The 27,344-nt window shown below is 37.9% G+C and overlaps 1 protein-coding gene across 4 annotated transcripts in view; it reads left to right on the forward strand.

The window, feature by feature from the left end:
* The window catches only part of CDKAL1 (CDK5 regulatory subunit associated protein 1 like 1), a 701,044-nt gene that overhangs the window by 423,039 nt on the left and 250,661 nt on the right, over nt 1–27,344 (forward strand). For all 4 annotated transcript variants that reach the window (XM_054490535.2, XM_063665866.1, XM_063665867.1 and 1 more), the window contains exon 10: nt 240–406. In XM_054490535.2, coding sequence (XP_054346510.1) covers nt 240–406 — 167 coding nt within the window. The remainder of the gene's footprint in view (nt 1–239; nt 407–27,344) is intronic.

Here is a 27,344-nt window from a genome sequence, read left to right on the forward strand (position 1 = left end):
GTTAATCACTTCATAGGACACACTGATAATTTACAGCATTGTTGTAACTCTCTGGTGTTCGTAAAATGAACTTAATAACCCACTGGCACCATGGGATAAGCTGCTTTTTCTCTGCATTTGAATACCCAGACTGCCTGAATAATAGTGTTGAGAAATACTGCATTAAAAAGAGTGAGCAGCTGTATGATGAAGGAAACAGCTCTGCCACAGATTCCTTAATTATCTCCTTTGATTCACAGAGGGTGTTTGTGAGATATGGTTGACCAGTGAAGACACGGGGGCTTATGGCAGAGATATTGGCACCAATCTCCCCACACTCCTGTGGAAACTGGTTGAAGTGATTCCTGAGGGAGCAATGCTGAGGCTTGGCATGACAAATCCGCCCTATATTTTAGAGCATCTGGAGGTAAGGAAAAGCACCCTATTTGCATGCTGACATAGACACTAACCAATCCAGACACTATGGCAGCCTCAGTATCATCGCATCAGCTTCATTTAAAACTCCTTCACATTTTTTTTTTTTTTGTAGTCCCGCATTTCCAAGAATGAATCAAGACTTTCAAATCCCCTCTTTTGGCAGGCAACACTTTTTTACTTCCTCATCATTAATTAACATTGCCCAAATTGTTCAATACTTGCCACCTTGCCACAGTTCTTTGTTTCTTGTTTGTAGTCCTTCAGTCTTCCAGCACATAAATTTGCCTCAGTTCCTCCATTTTGACCCCTTGTCTGATTCAGTACTGCTAATATGTTGCATTAATTTTGCAACCCACAGTCAATATTGTGTTATCCAAACTACTGTTAGCCATATCAGAAAAGGTACTGTGCTTGAAGCTTGAGGATGAATTTTCAATTTCATCCATTCATCTGGAGATACATAGGGGTGAAGTTGAATCAGAGGGACACAGAGCAAGGTACTCTTCCACTTGATTTGCACATGCGTTACTGTGGCACCTGTATTCCCATTGTAAGGCCCATCCCTGAATACAAGACATTTTCTTTCAGAGAGTTTCCTTCCTTGTTTTTCATTTATTGACATAATGGTAATCACTGTGAACAAAGGTGATTCTGAGATCCCTGATTTTGTTTTTATACTTTTCCACAGATCGGGATGCTTACCCTTAAGTAGCTGTGTCAAACTAGACAAATGGGCGTATGTCCAGGTAACTGTGGTACCTGATGGCAAATGCCACAGTAAATATGAGCAAAGAATATGGACAGGGGAGCAACCATATGAATGAAGAAGTACTTGCTAGGATCCATGACTACTATTTGAGAAACAAAATAATTACTTTAGACCCATAGTTATGGACATAAAATCGGATTAGTGCAGTTGCAAAGTCGTGTGTAAAGCATGAAAACGAATAACTTTTATTTTTTTCAAGTGTGTTCTTTGCAGTATGTTTGTGCAGAAAAATAACATCCCAAAAAGCTAAAAGCAACCACTGTTGCTGAAATTTAATGCAAATGCTAATGGATAGCTAAACATTTACAAGATTATTTCGCTGATTTGATTTTAAGACTATACTTGTTGAGGTTTTTGTTGAACGGCTTCCTTAATATCAACAACGTATTTCAGAAATTCTGAAAACAGAGTTAATAATTTGACTGCTAATTATAAATACATAATGAGGGAGTTTAGCAATTTTAATTTTATTATTTACATTTTTCTAGCTAGCTCTTTCTAGTAAGGGTATATGAGTTATATGTTAAGTTTAGTACTTTAGACAGTGTGGGATGATTATGATTTGCTATTTAAAAATAAGTTGCAGGCATGTCAACTTTTACTTAACACTGACTCAACACTTGATAAAGCAAAGTGATTCTCTGTAAAAAAAAAAAAAAAAAAAAATGAAATATGCTAAGAGCTGTGACAGTCTTGCCGTGTTTGCAGTAAATGTGAGGCATACATCGTGAAGACCAGGAGATGCACTAGATGTGTGGAGGGTAGGAAGGGAAACAGGCCCCATCAATATAAGGTTTATAATAACAGCCCCTTTTTTTGGATTGGAAAAGATCTGATCAGGGATCCAGGGACCCACAAGAGATAGAGTCAAGTAAGTTCAACAAGGAAGAAGCACAAGGAAGAAAAATCTTGTGTTGGCTCTGAGGTAACTAACCAAATACTCCTTGGAATAAATTCAGCATTTTAATTGATTGCAAGATTGCAGCAGCTAATACTGTGTGTATAGCAAATCCTAGTGCTCAGCACCTGAAGTAGTGCCAGACTTGTTGACCTCTGAATAGATGCTCCAGGAGAGCTTCTAAAAATCAACAAAAGATCTGAAATATAACTTTATACTTTGCCTGGAAAACACCAGATGTTTAGTTCATAGATCATAGTTGGAGTGATAACAAGTTTTGATGGTCATGACATTATATGTTTTAAAATCCTTTGAAGTATGTATCATGTTGACCTTTCGTCCTACATTGTCATCTTGAGGCAACAATCTTGTTACATCTGTCTGTGGATCTATCCCACCCAGTAGTGGCTCAATAAATGAGTGAATATGAGAATGAATACAGGAAGAGTTGCCTAGGCTCAGTGGCTCACACGTGTAATCCCAGCACTTTGGGAGGCCGAGGCAGGTGGATCACTTGAGGTCAGGAGTTTGAGACCAGCCTGGCCAACATGGTAAACCCCATCTCTACTAAAAACACAGAAATTAGCTGGGCAGGGTGATAGGTGCCTGTAATCCCAGCTACTCAGGAGGCTGAGGCAGGAGAATCGCTGGAGCCCAGGAGGCAGAGGTTACAGTGAGCCAAGATTGTTCCACTGCACTCCAGCCTGGGTGTCAAAGCAAAGCAAGATTATCTCAAAAAAAAAAAAAAAAAAAAGGAAGAGCCTTCTTCATAAAATAAATTATACAGCCCATACCGTAGTCTTGAACTTTGAAACCCTAACCCCTGGCCAGAAGAGGCAGCAAAAGATGATGAAGTAAATGAGCTTCAAGAGTGAGAATTTTTCCCCATAGAAAGCCACTCAATGCTCTGCACTTTATGTGCAGGAGGTAATCCAGGCTGTGATAGCACACCCAGGGAGAAAGCCAACCAAAAGAAACAGAGCAAAAGGAAACAAAAATATGCAAGAATCAAAGGTCTACACCATCTCAAAGTAAGAGGTTTTAAACTCTTCCTTTGTTTCCTGGACCAGACCTTCACACCTTGCTGTTTCTTCTCATCCTCCTCTGCATGGCAGAGCCCGGAACACTCAGGATTCCACAAACACATCATTAAGTAACAGAAAAGGTGACTAAGCCCCAGAAGGCTTACATGGCTTTCCAGTGTCAAAAAGGGCAGTAGGGAAGGGAACCCAAATCTGGTGCTCCTCAGTCCTGTGCACAGCAATACCTTGTAAATTTCCATTTTCCTCTCACTAGGCTTAGACCTGTCTACAGAAATTACTTTACTTATCTCAAGGGTACCGAACAGAGTTCACCAACAAGAAAAAAACAGAAGATGAAAACAGAAAAAAATAACAGCAAATGAAGGTGGTGATTTTTTAAACTATAGGGATTGAAGGAATCCACTCTTGAAATAACTACCCTGATGCTTTAATACCTTCAGGGCAAGGATTTCTTGAGAATTTTATTGGGAAGACTCAGCGTTCCTGTGTTTTTGGAAGATGCTTCACACAACAGACTTTAATTAGAGAGTACTTGGCTGGTCTGTTTTCCTTCCTCTTCATTCTGTTCACTTCTTATTCACCTGACTCTCAGATTTTTTAAAAACACCTTTTACCAACTTAAAAAAAACCGAACAGTTTAAAGGGAAAGTTATATAGGAAAGCACCAAAGTTTTTATCATTGTTTAAAAGTATGCTGGGGAAAGATACATCTATTGAGAATACATTTTATTCAATCTCCATAGGAATAGAGGATGCACATTACACTTAACACAGGATCACTTTTGAGGTTTCTTCAAGAGTCTAGCGTTGTGTGTGGCATTTTATGTAGTAAATATTGAATACATGTGTACTGAATAAAAGGAAGGGAAGGAGAACTCTTTATCACTCATAGGCAGACAAGTAGTGAAGTGTGTGTTTAGGACATCTGCAAACCTTATTTTTAGTATCACTGCCCTTAAAAAACAATATAGGATTCATTTAAATTATGATATAGCTGACAAAAGATATCTCAAACATATATATTGTGAAAAAAACACGCTGGGATTGAAGAAATATACCTATGAGCTTATACAGTGCTGTAGTAAACTTGCATATGATAATAGAATCAATAGATAAAACAATAAACATGCTTTATGTCACCTTAAAGTCCCTATTGCCTAAAGGATAAGAATAAGCCCTTGAGGACATTCAGGGCACTTATTTTCTTCTATTACATTCTTATTCCTTTGTCCCTTGAGTAGCACCCTAATGATACCTCCTATATATCTTTTTTTTTTTTTTTTTACCATTTCATACTCCTGAAATGTTTACATTACCTTTTTCTCATGATATACTTACCATATGATGACAGTTGGCAGTAATGTGTTAATCAGACATACTAATATTTGCTACTACATGTGTTGGCTAATATATCACCCCTATAGTGGCAAATAAGATGTATTTTCCCTGTGTTTGCTTTCCTATTGATATTTTTAATGTAATAACCTTTGCATATTCCTCTTTATTGAACTCTGACCTTATAGAAAGTGAAGCGGTTTATGAATTTGATTACTCTTAAAACTACATTGCTTAGTTTTGTCCTGCTAGTGATAGGTAGCCTACAGCTAAAGTATTAATTCAGACTGAAAATAATACATGTGAACCCAACAAGGTTCACATGAGACCAGTGATAGTGGTATAATGGCTGCTGCTAATGAGGCACCTGAAATCACTGCTAACTGATAAAATCAGTACAATTTATCAAGTGCTTATTGTTTGCAAGAAACTGAGTGCTTTACATGTGTGATCTCTTTTTCTTCTTACAACAGGCTAGCTATATAGATATTACTATCCTCAATTTTCTTTTGCCCACTTTTTTGAGATGGGGTTTTGCTTTGTTGCCCAGGCTGGAGTGCTGTGGCTATTCATAGGTGTGATCATAGCGCTCTACAGCCTTGAACTCCTGGGCTCAAATGATCCTCCTGCCTCAGCTGGGACTACAAACACACACCACTGTGCCTGGCTGTTATTTTTGTTTTGTTAATTGAGAAGCCATGGGTTAGAAAGGTTAAATAACTGGCTAAACCGCATAGCCAGTTAGCAGCTGAACTGGTTTCTAATCTATTCTAATTCGCAAATGCTTTCTACTCTACTGCAACTTCAAGGAAGCCTTCCCAAACTCTTCCCACATACTTTCTGTGCTTCATAGCACCTCTGTTCAACAAGTCTCTGTCTCTTTGGGCACTCATCATGGTGCATCATGATTATTTATTTATGTTGAAATCCAACATGACTGTTATCGTAAGGGAGATGTTGTCTTATCCATCTTTGTATATCAGTGCCTGTGATAACACACACTTCATATACTTAATAAATGTTTACTGAATGATGTGATAGCTCAAAGTTTAGCTTATTAACTGTTCCTTGACTTCATGCCTCATGTATTGAAGTACCTTCATATCTGCTGAGCATCCAGTTTTGGAAGAGTTTGGGAACGGTTGTCATATATGTTTCTCATGAGTCACATGTCTGTGAAGATGTACTGGATGGTTAGGGATTCATCTAAGGGATGCGTTATGTTTATCTGCCCAGCTAAAATACTGTAGCGATAGATAGTATCTTTAGGGCTGTCTAGAACAAATGAGCTTATTGTATGATTATCGAATTTGTAGATGATCTAGGCTCTTCTTTCTTCTCTTCCTGCTTCTTAACTTACACTGCTTTTAAAATCTCCACTAGAGAGGATAAATTAAAATCAGACAGTTTGTCTTGGTTTTAGTTTCATGAATTGGCTGATAGGGAAAAGATGTTAAAGCTCTTGGGCAGTGAGGAAAAGAGTAAGTATCTGGATTTTACGTATTTAAGACACATGCATGCATATGTTCATTGCAGCACTATGCACAATCGCAAAGACATGGAATCAACTTAAATGCCCATCCACAGTAGACTGGATAAAGAAAGTGTAGTACGTATACACCGTGGAATACTGTGCAGCCATAAAAAACAACAAGATCATGTCCTTTGCAGGAACATAGATGGAACTAGAGGCCATTATCCTTAGCAAACTAACGCAGGAACAGAAAACCAAATACCACATGTTCTCACTTACAAGTGGGAGCTAAATAATGAGAACACGTGGACAGATAGAGGGGGACAACAGATACTGGGGCCTACTTGAGGGAGATAGGGGGGAGGTGGGAGAGGTTCAGAAAAAGAAAATGTCGGCTGGGTGCAGTGGCTCACGCCTGTAATCCCAGCACTTTAGGACGCTGAGGCGGGTGGATCACAAGGTCAGGAGATCGAGGCCATCCTGGCTAACACGGTGAAACCCCGTCTCTACTAAAAATACAAAAAATTAGCCGGGTGTGGTGGCGGGTGCCTGTAGTCCCAGCTACTCAGGAGGCTGAGGCAGGAGAATGGCGTGAACCCGGGAGGTGGAGCTTGCAGTGAGCTGAGATTGCACCACCGCACTCCAGCCTGGGCAAAAGAGCAAGATTCCATCTCAAAAAAAAAAAAAAAAAAGAAAAAGAAAAAAAAAGGTCAAGTACTACGCTTAGTACCTGGATGACTAAATACTCTGTACACCAAACCCCCAAGTCATAAGTTTACCTATATAACAAGCCTGCACATGTACCCCTGAGCCTAAAATAAAAGTTAAAATGTTTATTTTAAAAAGTTATCCTGGTCCTCCCTCTGTCATGAATAGTTCAGAGTAACTTATCTCCCTTTAAGAGACTTGCGTGTCTCAAAATTGTATGAGAATTCTAGTGCATTACTCACAACCTGCGCCAGAGAGGGCAAACTGGTTAATCTAGATTGCAAGTGCTTATTAAGGACTATTCCTGTATTCAAATTATAATAAAACAAGTTATATATTTTTAAACATATTACTTTGTAAAATATTGCCAAAAAACATTGACACTAACATTCACATTGATATTATGCTACATTTTATTTAGCTTGAATTAAAATATATAGTATTGCTCAAGATTTATAGTTAGTATACTTATGGTACATGTCATCATAAGGTTAATTACAAATAGTGATATTTTAAATATCTCTTCTGTTTTTGGTTTGGAAATCTTTTAATCACTGTAACAAATCAGCTTCCTGCTACCCTAGATTTTTGTATGTTTACTTCTACTTCAGTGACCTTATATTCTAACCTAATTCTATATTTAGTGAAATAAATTCATCTGCTGAAAGACAGTAGATACCTGTCAAGGACTTTTGTTGCATAGTAATTTATGAACATTAATCATATGTTTGCCTTTGCCGAATTTTAAAAAATGCCTCATAGTTTCAAAATAATAGCAAACTCAATACATGCTGTGCTTATGTTTCATCAAAGCAATACAGATTTTCCAAACTGAACTCAGCAGTTCAAGCTGTGTCTTTAAACATTTCTCTTCCTTAGGGTTTATACTTTCTGGAATAACAGAATAATATGTAAATATATTCTCTGCTGTTGTATACAAAATATTTTTCCCCTTTTGATGAATAAAAAGACATGCTAGATTACTTATTTTCAGCAAGGAAATGGAAAGGAAAAATCTTTTATTTCAACCATCCACCTATAGCTTTTGAGACATGTCAGTATGTGGTTTGATCTAACAGTTGGCACTGTTTTTTGCCATTTATAATCATCAGTGCTCTATTTGATTCTTATCCTGGCACTTGCGAATAAATTTTAAGAGGTCAGTGAAACACCTAAAACTAGAAACAGAAGTTTGTGTCTTTCTGAATATTAAAGAGAGAAAACTTTTATCAAATATTAAAAGGGCTCATATACATTTTCTTTTTAAGTTTATCAGGCTTCATTGGGAACCTAATTCTGAGAGCTGGGAACAGCCTCTCTGGAAGGGAAGATGTGGATGAAAGGAATGTCCTTTCTTGCCTGCCAAAGGATCTAATACTGATAAAAGATGAAATTGAAATGCTACTTCCCCTTAGCAAAATTATAGGCTCTACCTAACATTCTAACTCTTCAACTTCTCTGCTAGTTCTGGGTTTGAGCAGCAGGAAGCTTTAGTCAGGCCCTTCCACTAAAAAAAAAAAAAGATTTGCATCTCTGCCCATACCTGGGTCTCAGCCTCTTTGTTCTGTGATACTACTCGCTTGTGCCCTTGTCCAGGCCTCAGCCCCTAATTCCAGCCCTGCCCAAGAAGCCAAAGCTTTTCTTGATCTCAACTACTCAGAAAAATGTACCGAGCTTGTTGCTTCCTACTACTGAGTCTTTGTTTGTAATGTTAAGTCTGGGTGAGTAAGCCTCATGATTATATGTAGATTGAAGGACCCCAAAATAAATGAACTTGAAAATAGACTTTATTTCAGAACAGATTGCACTTTGTTGCTGCTGAATGTTATTTTATCCTTATTGTGCCAGGTATATTTTCTGGGGAAAATGAGCTATTTTGTGGGTAAATGTTTCTCATGTTGAAAATATTGGGTACCTCTGTCTTCCTGAGGAACACAAGAACATGCCTGGATCATACTTAAAAATTCTCTTTATATGGCCATCAATAATTTATACAGAGACCTATCTTATGTGCTTCACTGGTATTCTCAGTTCCGGTGTCTATATTATGAGAAAGCAGGCATGAGAGAATAAATCTAGTGTGAGAATATAAACAGCCAAATCATTCATGCTTGTCCTGAAATGCTTTAATCCACATTGTGGTATAAACTTCTGAACTTCCCAAACTTAGACAAATTTACAAGAATAAAACAACCCCATTAAAAACTGGGCAAAAAACATGAACAGAAACTTTTCAGAAGACGACGTACATGTGGCCAACAATCATATGAAAAAAAAACTCAACATCACCGATCATTAGAGAAATACAAATCAAAACCACAATGAAATACCATCTCACACCAGTCAGAAGGGCTATTATTAAAAAGTCAAAAAATAACAGATGCTGGCGAGGGTATGGAGAAAAAGGGGTGCTTATGCACTGTGGATGGGAGCGTAAATTAGTTCAACCATTGTGGAAGACTTTGTGGAGATTTCTCAAAGACCTGAAGACAGGTATACCATTTGTCCGAGCAATCCCATTACTGGGTACATACCCAAAGGAATATAAATCATTCTGTTATAAAGTCACATGCATGGGTATGTTCATAGGAGCACTATTCACAATAGCAGAGACATGGAATCAACCTAAATGCCCATCAGTGATAGACTAGATCAAGAAATGTGGTACATAGACTATGCAACCATAAAAAAAGAACGAAATCATGTCCTTTGCAGGGACATGGATGGAGCTGGAAGCCATTATCCTCAGCAAATTAACACACAAACAGAAAACCAAATACCACATGTTCTTGCTTATAAGTGGGAGCTGAATGGTGAGAACACGTGGACACATGGTGGGGAACAACACACACTGGGGCCTGTCACCGGGGCATGGCGGGGTGGGAGGAGGGAGAGCATCAGGAAGAATAGCTAATGGGTGCTGGGTAATGAAATAATCTGTACAACAAACCCCCATGACACAAGTTTACCTATGTCTCAGGGCTACCCATGTACCCCTGAACTTAAACAGAAGTTAAAAACAGAAGAACAAAACTTCTGAACTTCTCAACCACTGTCATCATTTTTTTCCCTCTTGCCATTGACCCAAATTATTGAATATTGTTTATAAAATGCAGTGACACATGGATATTTGTTCCCAAAAGAGACGATTAATTTTCCTGAGAGGAAAAGAACATAGGGATACCATGGTTGTCAAGATGATGAGTGAAAAGGCCTTAGCAAATCCTTTATAAAGAAACTGATGTTTGGCCAGGTGCAGTGCCTCACACCTGTAATCCCAGCTATTTGGGAGGCCAAGACAGGAGGATTGCTTGAGGTCAGGAGTTTGAGACCAGCCTGTTCAATACAGTGAGATCCATCTCTACAAAAAGTTTTTTTAAATTAGCTGGGTATGGTGGCGCACATCTGTAGTCCCAGCTACTCAGGAGGCTGAGGCCGATTATGACTTGGACCCAGGAGTTCAAGACTGTGGTGAGCTATGATCACCCTGGCTTGAGCATTGAGACCCTGTATCTTGAGAAGAGAAGAGAAGACTGTAGTGAGCTATGATCATATAACTGCACTCTGAGCATTGAGACCCTGTATCTAGAAAAGAGGAGAGGAGAGGGGAGGGGAGGGGAGGAGAGGAAAGGAGAGGGGAGGGGAGGGGAGGAAGAATATTATAATCGTAGTTGAATATCTATCCTGGGTCATGATTCTCTGTATGTATATTTTTTGAGGAAAAATACTCTTTTAAAATAAATATAAAGATCTCTCTCACATACTTGAAAAACATAAAAATTTACATATTTCAACTATGACACACATCTATTCCTTCTTCATCTGTTAGTATTCTAGTGTACACTTCCGTTTCTATAGAAGGGCATTAGGTATGTATATGGTTTAATTTACATCTTAAAAGGCATTTCACATTGCCATTCCCCTGAATCCTTAATTTCACCCGGAGTAGCTGAGAAGGCTTTCATGTCACCTGTCAAAATTAGTGCAGTTCAAACTCCATAATACACCAGCTGTGGGCTTTATCTTCCTCATTAATTTAGGAAGTCAGTTATGCTCAAACCATTGAGAAAAGCTGCCTTTGACATTCCTTCACAAGCACAGAGAATGACTAACACATAAGGCAATCCACGTAGTTTCCTTTACACTTTTCTATTCTACGATCCTCTCGGTATTGACTTCTTTGCTCTAATAGCCTATGAAAGGCTACCTTAGGCACTTGCTAATTCAGCACTTAGTAAAATGAAATCATCATATTTTATATCAGGTAGGTAATGGAATTTTCAGGTGATTCATGATCTAGAACAGAAAGGTGGTTAATGAAGTTAATGGTTCATAGAATAGTTGAGGGACATTCTGCATATTTGTCAGAAAGCAGAGTCCGTTCCCTTCATCTGCTTCTGTTTATTTCTAAGATACTAAATTGTTGCTTTTAGATCTGATATATATCTGTTCTCTACATCTTCCTGACCCTACCACAGAAATGCTCCACTTGAAAATGTTCAGCTTTCAAAATTTAAGCTCAAAAATTCTTTAATATCATTTAACAGTAAATAATGATTATGTCCTAAGTTGGAAACATAAGGGTTATTATTATTATAGACTCCTACTGCTCAGAACTCTTTTATTTGAATGTGTTGTATCAGAACTATCGAATATTAAACATGGGTACAATCCATGTTTAATAAATCACTTTCAGGATCAGAGGATGCTGCATGTAGGCCAGAGAAAATCAAACTGATTGTTTAGCATAATCCTGAAAGATCCCCAATTATTCATTAGTCTGAGGGGGAAATGGTTTCTTTTTATAGCATGTATTATTGTGTATTTTTAAAAACTGCTGCAGAAAGTTTACTATCAATATAACATTGATTAGAGAAAATACTGTCATTAAGTCTGTTTCTAATATATGGTCATAAAGAAGCAGTCTTCATAGTTTAATGTTAAAATATTTTTAAAAGCATTCTCTGTATCAGCTTTTATTTTGCAATGTCATATGGAATGTCAGCCTACCTTCTGATCGGTGGAAATTTCAGACATTAATTTTTTAGTTAAGTGGCTCGTACATTTTCAGTCTTTATTTTTCCTACCTCAACAGACTCTTTTTATTTTTTGTTGTTGTTTCTGTGTTCTTCCATTTTTGCCTTTGTATTGGTTTATCTATTGTAACAAAGTACCACAAACTGGATATTTGGGGAACTCTGAGAGAGAATCTGTTCTGTTCTTGTCCCCCAGCTTCTAGTGGTTACTGACAATACTTGGCATTCCTTGGCTTATAGACATATCACTCCAATTTTTGTCTCAGTCTTCACCTGGCATTCTTTTCTCTGTCTCTGTTTCCAAATGTCCTCCTCTTATACACCAGTCATTGGATTAGGGTCCACCTTAATTCATTATGACCTCATTTTAACTTGATTATATCTATTAAGACCCTGTTTCCAAGTATTGTCACATTCACAGCTACTGGGGGTTAGGACTTATATTTACATCTTTTTAGGGGACACAGTTCAACTCATAACAGCCTCCTTTTGTAGTAAATAGAAATTCTTTAGTATGACATTTTAATTACTTTGTTGTTTCTTTTACTATATATATTTTAAGTCATTTTTATAGTGGTTATCAAGGGATTACAATTAATATTCTAATTTATAACACTCTAACTTTGATCAATATTAACTTAATTATAATAACATATGAAAACTTTGCTCCTATGTAGTTCCCTTCCCTCCCCACTTCTTTTTGTTGTTACTGTCATAAACATTACATATTTATACAGTGTATGCTCAGTAGCACAGATTTATAATTAGCACTTTGTGCAGTTGTCTTTTAAATCAGATAATATAAAAACAAGAGTTACAAACAAACCACAATTATACTGTCTTTTATGTTTACATATGCAGTTACATTTACTGCTGCTCTTTATTTCTTCCTGTGCATTGGAGAGTCCTTTCATTTCAGCCTGAAGGGTTTCATTTAGCATTTCTTGAGAGGCAGATTTGCTAACAACTAATTCCTCTTGGTTTTCGTTTATCTGGGGATGACTTAATTTCTTCTTCATTTTTGAAGAGCAGCTTCTCTGGATATAAAATTCCTGGTTGGCAGTCTTTTTCTATCAGCATTTTATATCATCTTACTTCCCTCTCTTCCATATGGTTTCTTTGGAGAAACCAAATGTTAATCTTACTGAGGATCCCTTATCTATAAGTTGCTGACCTCTTGCTGCTGTCAGGATTCGCTTTTTGTCTTTGACTTTCAACAGTTTGATTATGATGTGTCTAGGTGTAGATCTCTTTGAGTCTATCCTACTTGAAGTTTCTAGAGCTTTTAGGATGTGTTGATTAATGTTCTTTTTTGTTTTCGGGTTTTTTTTGTTTTTTTTTTTTTTCTTGGACCAGGGTCTCACTCTGTCACCCAGGCTAGAGTGCAGTGGTGTAGTCATGGCTCACTGCATCCTTGACTTCCTGGGCTCAAGCCCTTCTCTCATGTCAGCATCCCAAGCAGCTGGGGCTACAGGTGTGTGCCACCACACCCAGCTAGTTTCTGTATTTTTTATAGAGATAGAGTCTCACTATGTTTTCCAGGTTGGTCTTGAACAACTGGGCTCAAATGATCCTCCTGCCTTGGCCTCACTTTGCAATCTTTGTAATCCCAAAGTGCTGGGATTACAGGTGTGAGCCACCACACCCAGCCAATTAGTGTTGTTTTTCAAATTAGAGAGGTTTTGGCCACTATTTGTTCAAGTATTCTTTCTGCTCCTTTCTTTCCTGTCCTAGAACTCCCGTTATGTGTTTGTTGGTGTGCTTGATGGTATCTAAGGCTCTGTTAATTTTTTCTTTCTGTTCCCCAGATCAAGTCATCTAAATTGACCTACCTTCAAGTTTGCTGATTGTTTCTTCTTCTTGTTCAGATCTCTTGCAGAGCCCTTCTAGTAATTTTTAAATTTTAGTTCTTATACATTCTGTATCAGAATTTCTATATGGTTCTTTTTTATTATTTCTGTCTCATTATTGGTACTTTATTTGGTGAGACATCATTTTCTTGATTTTCCTTAATTCTTGAGACATGGTTTTCTTTAGTTTTTTGATCATATTTAAAATGCTGATTTAAAGTCTTTGTCCAGTAAAGTCTAATATCTGGGCTTTCTCAGGGACAGTTTCTATTGTCTCCTTTTTTCCTGTGCACGAACCATATTTTCTCGTTTGGAGGGTTTTCTTATAGTTTATAATTTTTGTTATTGAAAACTGGACATTTGAAATAATATAATGTGGCAGCTCTGGAAATCAGATTCTTCTCACTCCTGCAGTTTGTTGTTATTTGGTGACTTTTCTGAATTACAGTTCAGACCTTTGAACAATGTAGGGCTTAGAGGTACCCCTCAGTGCAGTCAAAAATCCATGTATAACTTTTGACTCCTCCAAAACTTAACTACCAATAGCCTACTGTTGACAGGAAGCCTCACCATTAACATAAACAATCAATTAATGCACATGTGTTATATGTACTATATACTGTATTCTTACAACCAAGTAAGCTAGAGAAAAGAAAATGTCATTAAGAAAATCATAAGAAGAGAAAATATATTTACTATTCATTAAGTGGAAGTGGATCATCATAAAGGTCATCATCCTCATCATCTTCACGTTGAATAGGCTGAGGAAGAGGAAGAAGAGGAGCTGTTGATTTTGCGGTCTCAGGGGTAGTAAAGACAAAAGAATATCTATGTATAAGTGAACTCACGCAGTACAAACCCGTGTTTTTAAGGGTCCACTGTAATTCTGTAAAGTCTATATTCTTTGTCATGTATGACCAGTGAAATCTCTATGCACTTAGCTTAATAGTCAGCTAATGATTGGACAGAGATTTCCTTAAATGCCTGGAACCAGTAAGTCTCAGTTTTCGCAGGGAGGCCTGATTGTATATGTTGGAGCTTGCTTGTGATGCTCCATCAGGTAGCTGATAACTTGACCTTTGCCTTTACTTCCTGCTTCTGCCAAGTATCAGGTTTAGCCAGAGGTGAGAGTTTAGCACATTCTCAGATATTTGGTGAGCATGTGCATAACCTAAACACACACCCAGCCCTATGCATACATGGAACCTTCCATATTCTAGGAAATATGTCAGTGTTTTTTAGGCTTTGTATGGATATCACATTCCATGCCTTTTTTTTTTTTTTTAAGCTTTTTGATTTGCTTATTGTTTGTCCCAGCTGTTATCACAGCCTGAGGCAGCCCTGATGTTAAACAATTGCAGCTGATTATTTTTGACAAATATCTTTGGGCAAAAGACTGTTCTCACTGGGTTAGTGCCAGGTCAGGTTAAATAAGCAAGCTGTGTGAGTGGAGCCTTCCTTGGAACCACTAGTGAGGTCCAGTAATGACAGTTTTTCTGGGAATGGGGCTTTGAAGAAGTTACAACTCTATTATGCCCCTTCAAGTGGCTTCCAGGCTGCTGGTTTTCAAGGCTACCATGGAGCTAGAAAGTGGGAGGTGAGATTAGGGTAGGCCAAACACACCACATAGCTCCATGTTCTTACCAAGATTTATTTATTTTTTAATGAACACCACCCAGATTGCTGCAAACCTTTAGTTAGTTTCCAGAGTTCTGAAAAAGTTGACTGACAATTTTTGCCAGTGTTCTCATTGTTTTTATGAAGGAGAGGATTTTCAGAGTCTTTACTCCACCATTCCTGCTGAGGTCAATAAAAATTTATGCCTGAAAAGGGGCTGCCTTGTATCTGTCAGACCAACAATATGTGAAGTTGAATCACTTTTCTTGCTTAATTTTTGTGCTCCATGTCAAAGGTGCATCAATCACTTATGGTGCTGTCTTCCTTGTAAAGCTTTTGAGGAAGAACTCATGTCATTAGCAGGTTATTGACAGCAAAAGATCACTATTAATTGATTCACCATCACAGAAAGCATGGAGGCTTATAGACTAAAATGTATACTTCTTTAGATACTTCTGGCTTTGGATACCACACAAGAAATAATATGGCATAGATAGACTGAATCTTGCCTATGATGGTTAATTGCTTCTCTCTGTTTTTTGTTTTGTTTTGTTTTGTTTTTTGAGACCGAGTCTCGCTCTGTCCCCCAGGCTGGAGTGCAATGGCATGATCTAAGCTCACTGCAACCTCTGCCTCCCAGGTTCAAATGTTTCTCCTGCCTCAGCCTCCCGAGTAGCTGGGACTACAGGCATGTGCCACCACACCTGGCTAATTTTTGCATTTTTAGTAGAGACGGGGTTTCACTATGTTGGCCAGGCTGGTCTCTAACTCCTGACCTCGTGATCTGCCTGCCTCGGCCTCCCAAAGTGCTGGGATTACAGGCATGAACCCACCATGCACGGCCTCTCTCCCTGTTAAAAATTGATACTTTTATTAAGAACCAAATCAAATATTATGTTGTTATTTCTATTCTAATAGATAATTGAGTTCCACAATTACCATCTTTCATGATGTCAAAGCTGCTGTTGGTCTAGATTCACTAAAGAAGCTTTGTTTTCTTGATAGATGATGTTCCCTTCACTATGCCGTGTCACACCATCTGCATAGTCTTCCAAAAGCTGTGCACATCAGGTGATTGGACATTTGTTGATCAGAAAGATATTTGCTTTTGATGCTGCATTGCTAAATTAAAAAGATAATCAAACTTAAAATTAATAGATATAAACTCTAGAATTTGCAACAGATCACTAGAAAAATATTGATATTTCAGGGATAATCAATTTCAAAACTTAAAGAGTTATTTCGAAATCTGCAGTACATTGTGTTACTGTGATAGAAGTAACAGATGTTAGAATATAACAATTTTATTACTACATATTTGTTATAGCTTGATTATTTTATTCTAGTATCCTTCAAACCAAATGGATCATTATTGTATTGAAGTGTTTACAGAAGTAGAATATTTAAATCTGAATCAGTTTTATCATTAATCTGGCAAATTAGTTGAATCGTAATCATTCCATTCACATGTAAGTCTTCTGAAAAGGGAGCACCATTTTGAAGAGTTTAAGCTGAATGATGTAGATTTTAAATTTTCCACTTGCTCTCTAATTCCAGGCCTTCCAAAATATTTTTAAACTCATTTTACTTGATGTGACCTAGAATTAAAAAAAAAAACGTGAAAAAACTGTTGTTCCATTTTATTATCTGATATATGGTGTAAAATAATCATCTCAACACTTGCTTTGACAGTGGTATATCATTTCTATAACCCTAAGTCAGAGAGGCCTGAGACACCAAGGGCTTCTGTTTCTGTAGTGAGCCTAGAGACTCACTTGAATTGAGTCCTCCATTCAACACCTGAGAAAGAAACATTCTTTTGGATAGAATGGCCTTCCTCACTTGCAAGTGCTTTTCATGCTGTAAATAATACAGTGTAAAGTGAAATTTACAGAAAATCATATCATAAGATCTCTCTATTGCCAAAAATGGATTGTTCTGCATACTCTTCTTGTTCCACACTGGTGGCCCTGCAGAAGGACTGGAGATCATTTTGGTGGCCAAGTTCATGAGGCCTCAGACACAGCCCCCTGGCAGTCACTTCTTATCACCCAGGCTTGAGACACTCTTAGCTCTTCCTTAGCCTTTAGTTAAGTTTCTCAAGGCACCAGCTATTCTTCTTTTGGATGCTCAGTTTTATCCGTGGAAGCCTATCAGTTTCTTTGTATGTTTCATCTTCCCAAGTCCTTCAGATTTTTTGAAGAAAGTTTGAAACAGAAAGCAGGATAAACAACTTATTTTTATTTCTCTTTTGCTTTTCCACCAGCCTAGCCCGCATTCCTAAGGGAATGAACAGCCCATCTCTGTTAATTCCCTCAGTTTCAGGCACATTTCCTGTTTGGAACATGGGTCATCAGTGAATTAATCCATAGCCCTTGGAATTGTGAAGCTTATGGACCTCCCTTCTCTTAGGAAAGCATGCTTGATTTTAGAACTCAGAGACTGTGAAAGGAGAACTGAGCATTGTTGATTGTTTGCTGTCAGGGCCAGTCTTTGACATGGGCCTGGATGTTCTGCTGATTTTTGTGGAGCACTGGACAGATTTTCACACTTCTATGGGTTTTGATGTTTTCATATATCAACTGGGCATATTAGCAGTTACCCTATACAAAGAATATTAGATAATATATCACTAGTGCTTTCTGGGATGCTATATAAATTGAAGACTTTAGGCTGAGGCAGGAGAATTGCTTGAACCCGGGAGGCAGAGGTTGCAGTGAGCCGAGATCGCGTCATTGCTCTCCAGCCTGGGCAATAAGAGCGAAACTCCATCTCAAAAAAAAAAAAAAAGACTTTAAATAATGGATTATCATTATTTAGCTTATAATAGAGTAATGTTGGTAGAACAATGAACTGATATATGTAGAATGCTTAGAATAGTGTCTGGCACATAAAAGGTGCTCAAGAGTTATCAGCTATCATTATTATCATTGTTACTATACTGAGATTTTGGAATTTTACCTTAAAAACAATGTATCACATCTGAAAATATAAAAGTATCTTTTCTATGTAAAGGTGTCTTTTGGGCACATATTCCTAATGTTTATTTTCTCATGATTGATAGGGTAAGCCAAAGTCAAAAGTACCTGTAGGGAAGGAGAAAGCTAGCCAGTGAGGGGGGAGTGAAGTAGGACCCATGGGGAAATGTGAGACTTTCCAAAGGCTGTGGAGGGAAAGGTGGCTCTCAGTGCCAGTCACTGTGAACAGCAGTAGAGGCATGCCAGTGTTCACTGGGGTCTCTGCTTCAGCTGCTGCCATCCTGCCAGGTGATCCAACGTAGGATCATAAGCAACATGGGTCGTCTTTTGTTTGTTTGTTTGAGACAGGGCCTTGCTCTGTCACCCAGGCTGGGGTGCAGTGGTGTGATCTCGGCTCACTGCAACCTCTGCCTCCCGGGTTCAAGTGATCCTCCCACCTCAGCCTCCCAAGTAGCTGGGACTACAGGCATGCATCACCATGCCCAGCTAAGTTTTGTATTTTTAGGAGAGTCAGGGTCTCTCTATGATGCCCAGGCTAGTCTCAAACTCCTGGGCTCAAGTGATCTGCTCACCTCAGCCTCCCAAAGTGCTGGGATTATAGGCGTGAGCCACCCTGCCTGGCCTGGGTCATCATTTCTAACTAGCAATGACTATAAACAATTTTTAAGAAATTATTGTTGTAGACGATGTATAACTGTGAAGTATTATATAGAAAATGCTTACATTAGGGAAAACGTGAAAAGGATAAAACAAAGAGGCCCCAAAATATGGTGGCTTATAGAAGTTTACTTCTCTCTTTCACAGTCCACAGATGGGTGGTCCAAGATTCTCTAGAGGATTTGCTGTCTTCAGTGTGTGTCTTCCCTCTCTAGGTCTAAGATGGCTCTTCTTTGTCCTGCCGTCATGTTAGCATCCCAGGCTGCAGAAGCAGAAAAGACAATGGAAAGACATGGCATGCATTTCTTCTACTGGCCTGACCCAAAAGTAGCAGATCTCTTCTAGTCATATTAAATCCAAGCTTTTGGCTTTGCCCAAACTTTGTTATTTGGCCATATGAGCAATTAATCTCCAGCTTGGTGGTCAGAGGTATAGTTAAAATTTCGGAATTTTATTACTGAAGCAAGAAGAGAGAAGGGATATCAGGGCAACCCTGATGTGACACAACTTCACATTGGATAAGGAAAATGAAAAGAACATTGTGTTTCTTTTGTCTCGTGATAGTGATTAATATCTAGCTATTCTTTATTCTCAGGCTCACTTTAATATTTGAGAAATCAGAGTTATGCTCTACAAATAATATATAATGTTGATATCGTAAGGTTTCTATTTTTCTGGATTTTGTTTTCTCCTTGAAAGGCTGTTACCGAGTTGATGGTGTGGTTTACTATCAGTTGCATCTTAGAAATAAAATATTTGGGCCAGGTGCAGTGACTCGTGCTTATAATCCCAGCATTTTGAGAGTCCGAGGCTGACAGATTGCTTGAGCTCAGGAGTTCGAAACCAGACTGGGCAACATAGCAAGACCCAGTCTCTGCAAAAAATACCAAAAAAAAAAAAAAATTAGCTGGGCATGGTTGTATGCTCCTGTAGTCCCCCCTACTCCGGAGGCTGAGGTGAAAGAATCACTTGAGCCCAGGAGGCAGAGGTTGCAGTCAACTGAGATCTCAACATTGCACTCCAGCCTGGGTGACAGAGACAGACCCTATCTCAAAAAAAAAGGAAAGAAAGAAATAAGATATTTGGACCATGGCTCCAAAACAAGAAGACTGTTTTTGGCAATGCTTTAATATAGATATTTATCTTATGTCCCTGTATCTACCTCAGAAGTTCCATTTGTTTGTAATTGGAGCTAATTGGGAGGAAAAATACCAATTAGAGCCAGATCTTTTGGCCATCTGGCTAACTACGAACCCACTAACTGACCAGTTAATCTCTGCCGTCTCCAGGTGATAGATATCCCTGCCTTGTAGATATCAATGCTGCAATTACTCAGATTCAGTTTATGTTCCAAATTGCCTAATTTCACATCTAGACTGTGCTTTTCTTGTGCTTTCATTTTCGAACAGGTTTGCTTGGTATTTAGTAGTCCCTTTTATTTGAAACTGTGTCTATGATATGCCCTGATACATAATTGATGTTACTAATAATTCTATTTGATTTTACTACATTAGGCAACTACATACATAGTACATATGCTTCATGTATATGCTTATTATATATTTCATTCAATGTCTTTGCATACATAACATCTATTCAATAACATCAGGGCATTTCTTTGCTAAGGTGTGTGAATATAAAGTGATATTTAAGCAACACTTATATTTTCAAAGTAAAAATAGTCTCTTTGACTTAGTTATTTCATAAAATGAGCACTGATTCTACAGATGTTCAATTATACATTTGAAAAAAATGGCTAAGCATGGACAAAATGAATGCTTCCCACGGATGTTAATAATTTTAAGATACAAATCTTTCAAAGAATATTTGACTGAAACCCAAAATATCTAAGAGGATTTAATTTATTTTTTGATTTGTTCCCTAAAGGGCCAGGCTTCTTGGCATTGCTGTACTTTATGGCACTCTTACTAGGTTATTATCACTCAAGGCCCATTGTTTTCATTAAAGTTCACCTTTGATGTAATATATTCTTTGGGTTTTGACAAATGTATAATGACACGTACCCACCGTTATAGTATCATACTGAGTAGTGTCACTGCTCTAAAACCCCACATTGTTCCACCTATTTACCCCTCCCTTCTCTCTAGCCCCAGACAACCACTGCTCTTTTTACTCTCTCCATAGTTTCGCCTTTTCCGGAATGTCATATAATTGGAATCATACCCTTTTCAGGTTAGCTTCTTCCTCTTAGTAATATCATTTAAGGTTTTTCTATGCCTTTTTCTAGCCTTAGAACTCATTTCTTTTAGTGCTGAATAATATTCCATTGTCTGAATGTATCACAGCTTATCACTATAGTAGAATTCTCATTTTGAAGACATTTATGATTAAATATTATTAGAATGTATTCTTTGTTAAGTGGTGATGTTTACAAAGGGGGTAAATACTGTAAAACAAGAAAAAGTTCCTGAAATTGAATCTGTGACTGAAATTAGAATAAATGAATCCATTTGTTCCTTCATTTATGATGACTGGACCATAGCTCCTTGACTTTCATCTAGATCTTAAGCTTTGCCAACCACTGCCTCTTCCCCAATTTTTAAAAAACTTTTTATTGTGGTATAACATAAATACCATAAAGCGCAATGATCTTAAGTGCACAGTGAGCCTTTACAAATGTGCACTTGGATGTGACTATCACCTGATCAAGAAATAGAGCATTTCTAGAATCTCATGTGATTGTCTCATGTTCCTTCCAGTTCACACATCCAAGAGACCTCTATTCTGAATTAGAAAATTTAGTCACTGTTAATTTTGCTTGTTCTCGAATTTCATGTAAATGGATTCATACAGTATGTACTCTTTTGAATTTATTTTGCCCAAGAGAATGCCCATGAGCGTCATCAATGTTGTTGCATATTTCAATAATCTGTTTTTATTTTATTGCTGTGAAGTGTTGTTTTATAAATGTATCACAGTTCACCCATTCTCCTGTTAAATATTAGGTTAATTTCCAGATTTCAACTATTATGAGTAAAGCTTCTGAGAACATTCTGTACATATCTTTTGGCAGACATAATACACTCATTTCTCTTGAATATTCCTGAGTGGAATTGCTGGGTCACAGAGTGGGCATATATTTGGCTTTAATAAAATTGCCCATCATGTATAAAAGTTGCTACTATTCTATTAAATAGATTTTGGATAGGAAGTAGTAAAGACCCTTAAAGAAATGACCTAATGTAATTAACATCCCTCTTGAAAAGGAGAAATATTTGGGATTTGTTGCGGGTTGTTTTTTTCCCGTGGGTAGTGAACATAAAGCTTATTCAAGAGAATGAGGTAATTTGGAATATAAAGGTTTTATTTACGTTAGATATATGATGGCAGATTAAATAATTGGGCCACATATTCTATTAGAATACACTTTGGTACAGATTAGTTAAATTGATAATAAAGGGCACAAATTGTATATAAGGAGGGCATTGTTCTGAAAATCTGAAGACCTTGGTTCTAACTCTGATTTTAGCACTATATAACCATGTGAACTTAGGCAAATTATATAACCCCTTTAGATCTTTTTCTTTGGAAGTAGAAGTGATGAGAGAAGAGTTTGGTCTATATTATCTCCTATGTTCCTTCCAGTTTCCTCATTCTATGATTTTTAAAAAATAATTTATATAGGCTGGGTGTCATGCTTCATGCCTGTCCTGTAATCCCAGCAATTTGGGAGGCCAAGGTGGGCAGATCCCTTGAGCACAGGAGTTTGAGACCAGCCTGAGCAACCCAGCAAAATCCCATCTCTACAAAAAATACAAAGATTAGCTGGACGTGGTGATGCACATGTGTAGGCCCAGCTATTCTGAAGACTGAGGCAGGAGGATCACTTGAGCCCAGGAGGCGGAGGCTGCAGTGAGCCGGAATTGCTCCACTGCACTCCAGCCTGAGCAACAGAGTGAGACTCTGTCTCAAAATATTAATGATAATAATAATAATCATTATTTATGTAAAGTTAATGTTTTGTTACTATCTAATTAATGAATTAATCTAATTTATTAAATTTCACCGAGTTAAGAGAAAATAAACAATTGTACACTCAAAGTCATAGGACTGAATCTAAAATTTGATACTACTCAAATTTTGATATAGGGAGTACTAAACTAAAATTGTATGCTTTTTAAAATGAAATATTAAAAACTTTGCCGGCAACTTCTTTGGTTTTGTAATATATCACAGATGTGCCTTCCCAGCTACTATGTAGTCAGAATCCTAAAGGACATTCCACATAAAATGTTGCAGAGGTTCCGCTTTGGAGGGTTTTGTAAAGTCAGCTTGAAACTGATTCAACCAATGAGTAGCTCTTCAGATCCTACACTGATTCAGAGCTTCACATGTGGTGAGTGTTTTTCTTAAAGTTATTAGTAAGTGCCACAGTGTAGGCAAAAGGGCAATCAGCTGTTTCTGTTATGATTAAAGGTAGACGTTTCCTTTCACAGTCTTGCCATTTCAAAATTTGTTTTATTACATCCAGATGAGACTGAAGGAGGCTATTTGATATTTCTGCTTACTGCAGAAATATATAATTATGTCTAATAACGCAAAATACTATGTGAAAAATATAAACAGGAAACAGATGTTAGGTGAGACATACAGATGCTGTAAAGTTGAGCTGTATTTGAGATGCTATAAATGAGCTATATTTGAGACTAACGGATTTTCATACTCTCTTTGGACTACAAGCTAATAATTTTATTACTGAGTGATGAAATACAGTATATTTTCTTTGAAGTGGCCTGTAGGAATTTTTCATGTTGCAAATTTTAATTTTCAGTGAAAAATTAAAATGAAATTAATCATCATCCTGTAAATGGTAACAAGAATGGTAAAATGACTATAAAATGGCTAGTGAATGTGGAATTGCTTTGTTGTTGTTGTTGAGAATATAGAGTTTTTGTTTGTTGGGGCACTAGCATAGTATTAGTACACTATCTTCCACTCTTCCACTGATTTGGCTCATTATGTGACCTCCTTGCATCTTATTTATCTTAAAAAGGATTTTAATTTTAGGCTCCTATAATTTAGTCATATTCATAATTAGTCTTTCATAATTGCAAATGATGAAAAATTATTTTTGGTTAACTGATCATTAAAAAATTCTCCTGTATAAAAAGTAAGAATGTAATCTTCAAGTTTAAAATGCAGAAATGTAAGTATAAACAATCTAGAGTTGAGGTTTCCCTAGCGGCATATACCAGGTCATTGAAAAAGTCAAAATGAAAAATTGTGTGTCTGTGTATATTGAATCTGTGGCTTGTTTCACTTGAGCACATTGACTCTTGGTAAAATTAGCTGTTATTCAACTCAATTCAACAAAAAGTTATCAAACATTTTTTATATATGAGGTGGGAGGGAGATTATTAAGGAAGGATGCTAAACAACTAATAATGTACAATGTGTTAATTGCGTGATAGAGACACAAAACACTCTAAATGAGAACAGGAAATAAATAATTAATACTTTGGGTACATTGGGAAACAGGAGGAAGTGATAATTGAAGCATGGATAGGATTTTAGTAGACAGGGTTGGCTTAGAGATGAGCAATTGCATTCTAGGGTGAGGATAACATTTTAATAAGGGTAAAAAGCCAGGAGCATGTTCTGGGAAAAGCAGTAGGTCTGCTTTTGATAGGAACATGTTTCCTAGGGGTTCGAGGGTGAGAAGGGGCATTGTGACCCGAAGCCACTGACAGGAGATAAGAATGGAAAGAGTCTAAGTCTGGGAGCAGAGTGTGGCCAACGAAGTCCAGACTGCGTTTCGTACTGAGTGGTATTGACACTTTTGTTTGCTGTTACCTCAAAATAATTTTTTAAATGATTTATATTGATATTAAAATTTTTTCATAGTATCTTTTTTTTTTTTTTTGAGACAGCATCTCATTTCGTCACCCATGCTGGGGTGCAGTGGCATAATCCCAGCTCACTGCAGCCTCTGCCTCCTGGGTTCAAGCAATTCTCCCACCTCAGCCTCCTAAGTAGCAGGGATTACAGGCATGCACCACCACACCTGGCTAATTTTTGTATTTTTAGTAGAGATGGGGTTTCATCATGTTGGCCAGGCTGATCTCAAACTCCTGACCTCAGGTGATCCACCCTCCTGAGCCTCCAAAGTGCTGGGATTACAGGCATGAGCCACCACATCTGGCCAATTCAATATATTTTTAAGCTTGAAAGTCTTCTATTGATCATTGTATCATCCTTCTCTGTATCAAAATATATGTATAAAATAAAATACAAACGTTATTCTGATTAGAAGCCTCCAAAGATATATATATATATTTTTTTAATTAATTAATTTATTCATTTATTTTATTTATTTATTTTTTTGAGACGGAGTCTCCTTCTGTCGCCCAGGCTGGAGTGCAGTGGCGCGATCTCGGCTCACTGCAAGCTCCGCCTCCCGGGTTCACGCTATTCTCCTGCCTCAGCCTCCCGAGTACCTGAGATTACAGGTGCCCGCCACCATGCCCGGCAAATTTTTTGTATTTTTAGTAGAGACAGGGTTTCACCATGTTAGCCAGGATGGTCTCAATCTCCTGACCTCGTGATCCGCCCGCCTTCGCCTCCCAAAGTGCTGGCATTACAGGCGTGAGCCACCATCCTCCAAATATTTTTAAGAGAAACATTTCCTTTGGATTGTTATTAAATTATTACTAGTATACATTTCACCAAAACAGCATAAATATTAAAATTGTTTGAAATGCAGTCTTTAACGGCATGGATGTTGGGGGTGAATAGGCATGAGAACTCTTTATGTTGCTTAAAAAAGGCAACTTCAGATGTTCTGTGTTTGGTGACCTGATGCCATTCAGTAAAGGGGAGAGGGAGGTATGAGAGGATACACAGCATCAAGCCTTCACCACAGACAATCCAGGTTTAAGAAAAACTACAAAAGAAGTTGAAGACCTGGAAATGGACCTAATTAGAAATACTCTTACCGCCACTTTGTTCCCTCCAGGTCTACCTACCCTTCGCCCATTTGAAGACTCAGACTTACGTTATGGTTTGTAAGAAAAAATTGTGAGACCTGGATAGTGCAAAGTTACGCTCAAGAGATGGACTTAGCAAAATAAGAGACTTCTGAGGGTTGGGCAGCACCAGAAATACATATTATTTGATGGGGTGTAGTGGATGAGGGCAAGAAATTCAGAGGTTTTGAAACTGGGTAACTGAGCAGGAGGAGGCTGTCATGCTCTGACAAGGAAATATTGCGTTCATTTTTGAACTTCTTTTATATAATCAGTGATTATGAGAAATCAAGTTTATTTAGGAGAAAATAAAATCAAACATCCAGATGGGAGTTTTCCATTTGTTTTTAGTTTTAATGAGTCGTTTTGAATGTGTAATCATTGAACTTGTAAGGGATTGAATTTCCCTTTCTTCATTTCACTCAGCCGACGACGTTTTAAAATGTTAATTTTACTCAGAGTAGCTTCATACTTGGTATATGTTATTTCATCTGGAATGCATTCTTGCACTTTCTGACACTAAGTCTTAGATACGCCTTGCAAAATAATTCCCAGTTTTTTCTCTGATGAATTGTGCCCATTAGTGAATTCTGTGGAGAGATGATCCTATGAGGATAGGGCAATAGCAATCATCTAAACATTATATAGAAATTTTTGATGAGGCCGGGCACAGTGGCTCACGCCTGTAATCCCAGCACTTTGGGAGGCCAAGACAGGTGGATCACGAGGTCAGGAGTTCGAGACCAGCTTGGCCAACATGGTGAAACCCCATCTCTACTGAAAATACAAAAAATTAGCTGGGCGTGGTGGCGGGTGCCTATAATCCCAGCTACTTAGGAGGCTGAGGCAGGAGAATTGCTTGAACCTGGGAGGCAGAGGTTGCAGTGAGCCAAGATCGCGCCCCTGCCTGGGCAACACTGCGAGTCTGTCTCAAAAACAGAAAATAAAATTGTTGATGGTCCCCATCACTCTCCTTCCTAGTTCACTTCAGCATATTACACATTTTGTTAGACTCATCTTTGAAACATCTTTTTCCCTAGCTGTCTTCTATATTTGCAGTCTCTAAGTTTGAAACATTAAAAAGTCAGAGTACTTGATGTAGAAATCACTTTTTCTCACCTAAGATAGAAGGAAATTCTTATTTATTTATTTATGAGACAGAGTGTGTCTCTCTTGCCTAGGCTGGAGTACAGTGGTGCAATCTTGGCTCATTGCAACCTCCACCACCTGGGCTCAAGCAATCCCACCACCTCAGCCTCCTGGATCCCTGAGATTACAGGGGTGCACCACCATACCTGGCTTATCTTAGTATTATTTATGGAGACGGAATTTCACCATGTTGCCCAGGCTGGTCTCAAACTCCTGGGTTCAAGCAGTCTGCCTGCCTCAGCCTCCCAAAGTGCTGGGATTATAGACATGAGCCACTGTGCCTGTTCTGAAGGAAATGCTTAGCATATAAATAAATAAAGTGTACTGGATTTCCTTAATCATTGTTATTTGGGCTTATGCTTACCTAGTTCTTTAGCTAGGTTAACATAAGGTATTAATAATGTAATTTACAACACATTTGCTCATT

The sequence above is a fragment of the Pongo pygmaeus genome, chromosome 5 (assembly GCF_028885625.2).
Source record: "Pongo pygmaeus isolate AG05252 chromosome 5, NHGRI_mPonPyg2-v2.0_pri, whole genome shotgun sequence".
NCBI lineage: Eukaryota > Metazoa > Chordata > Mammalia > Primates > Hominidae > Pongo > Pongo pygmaeus.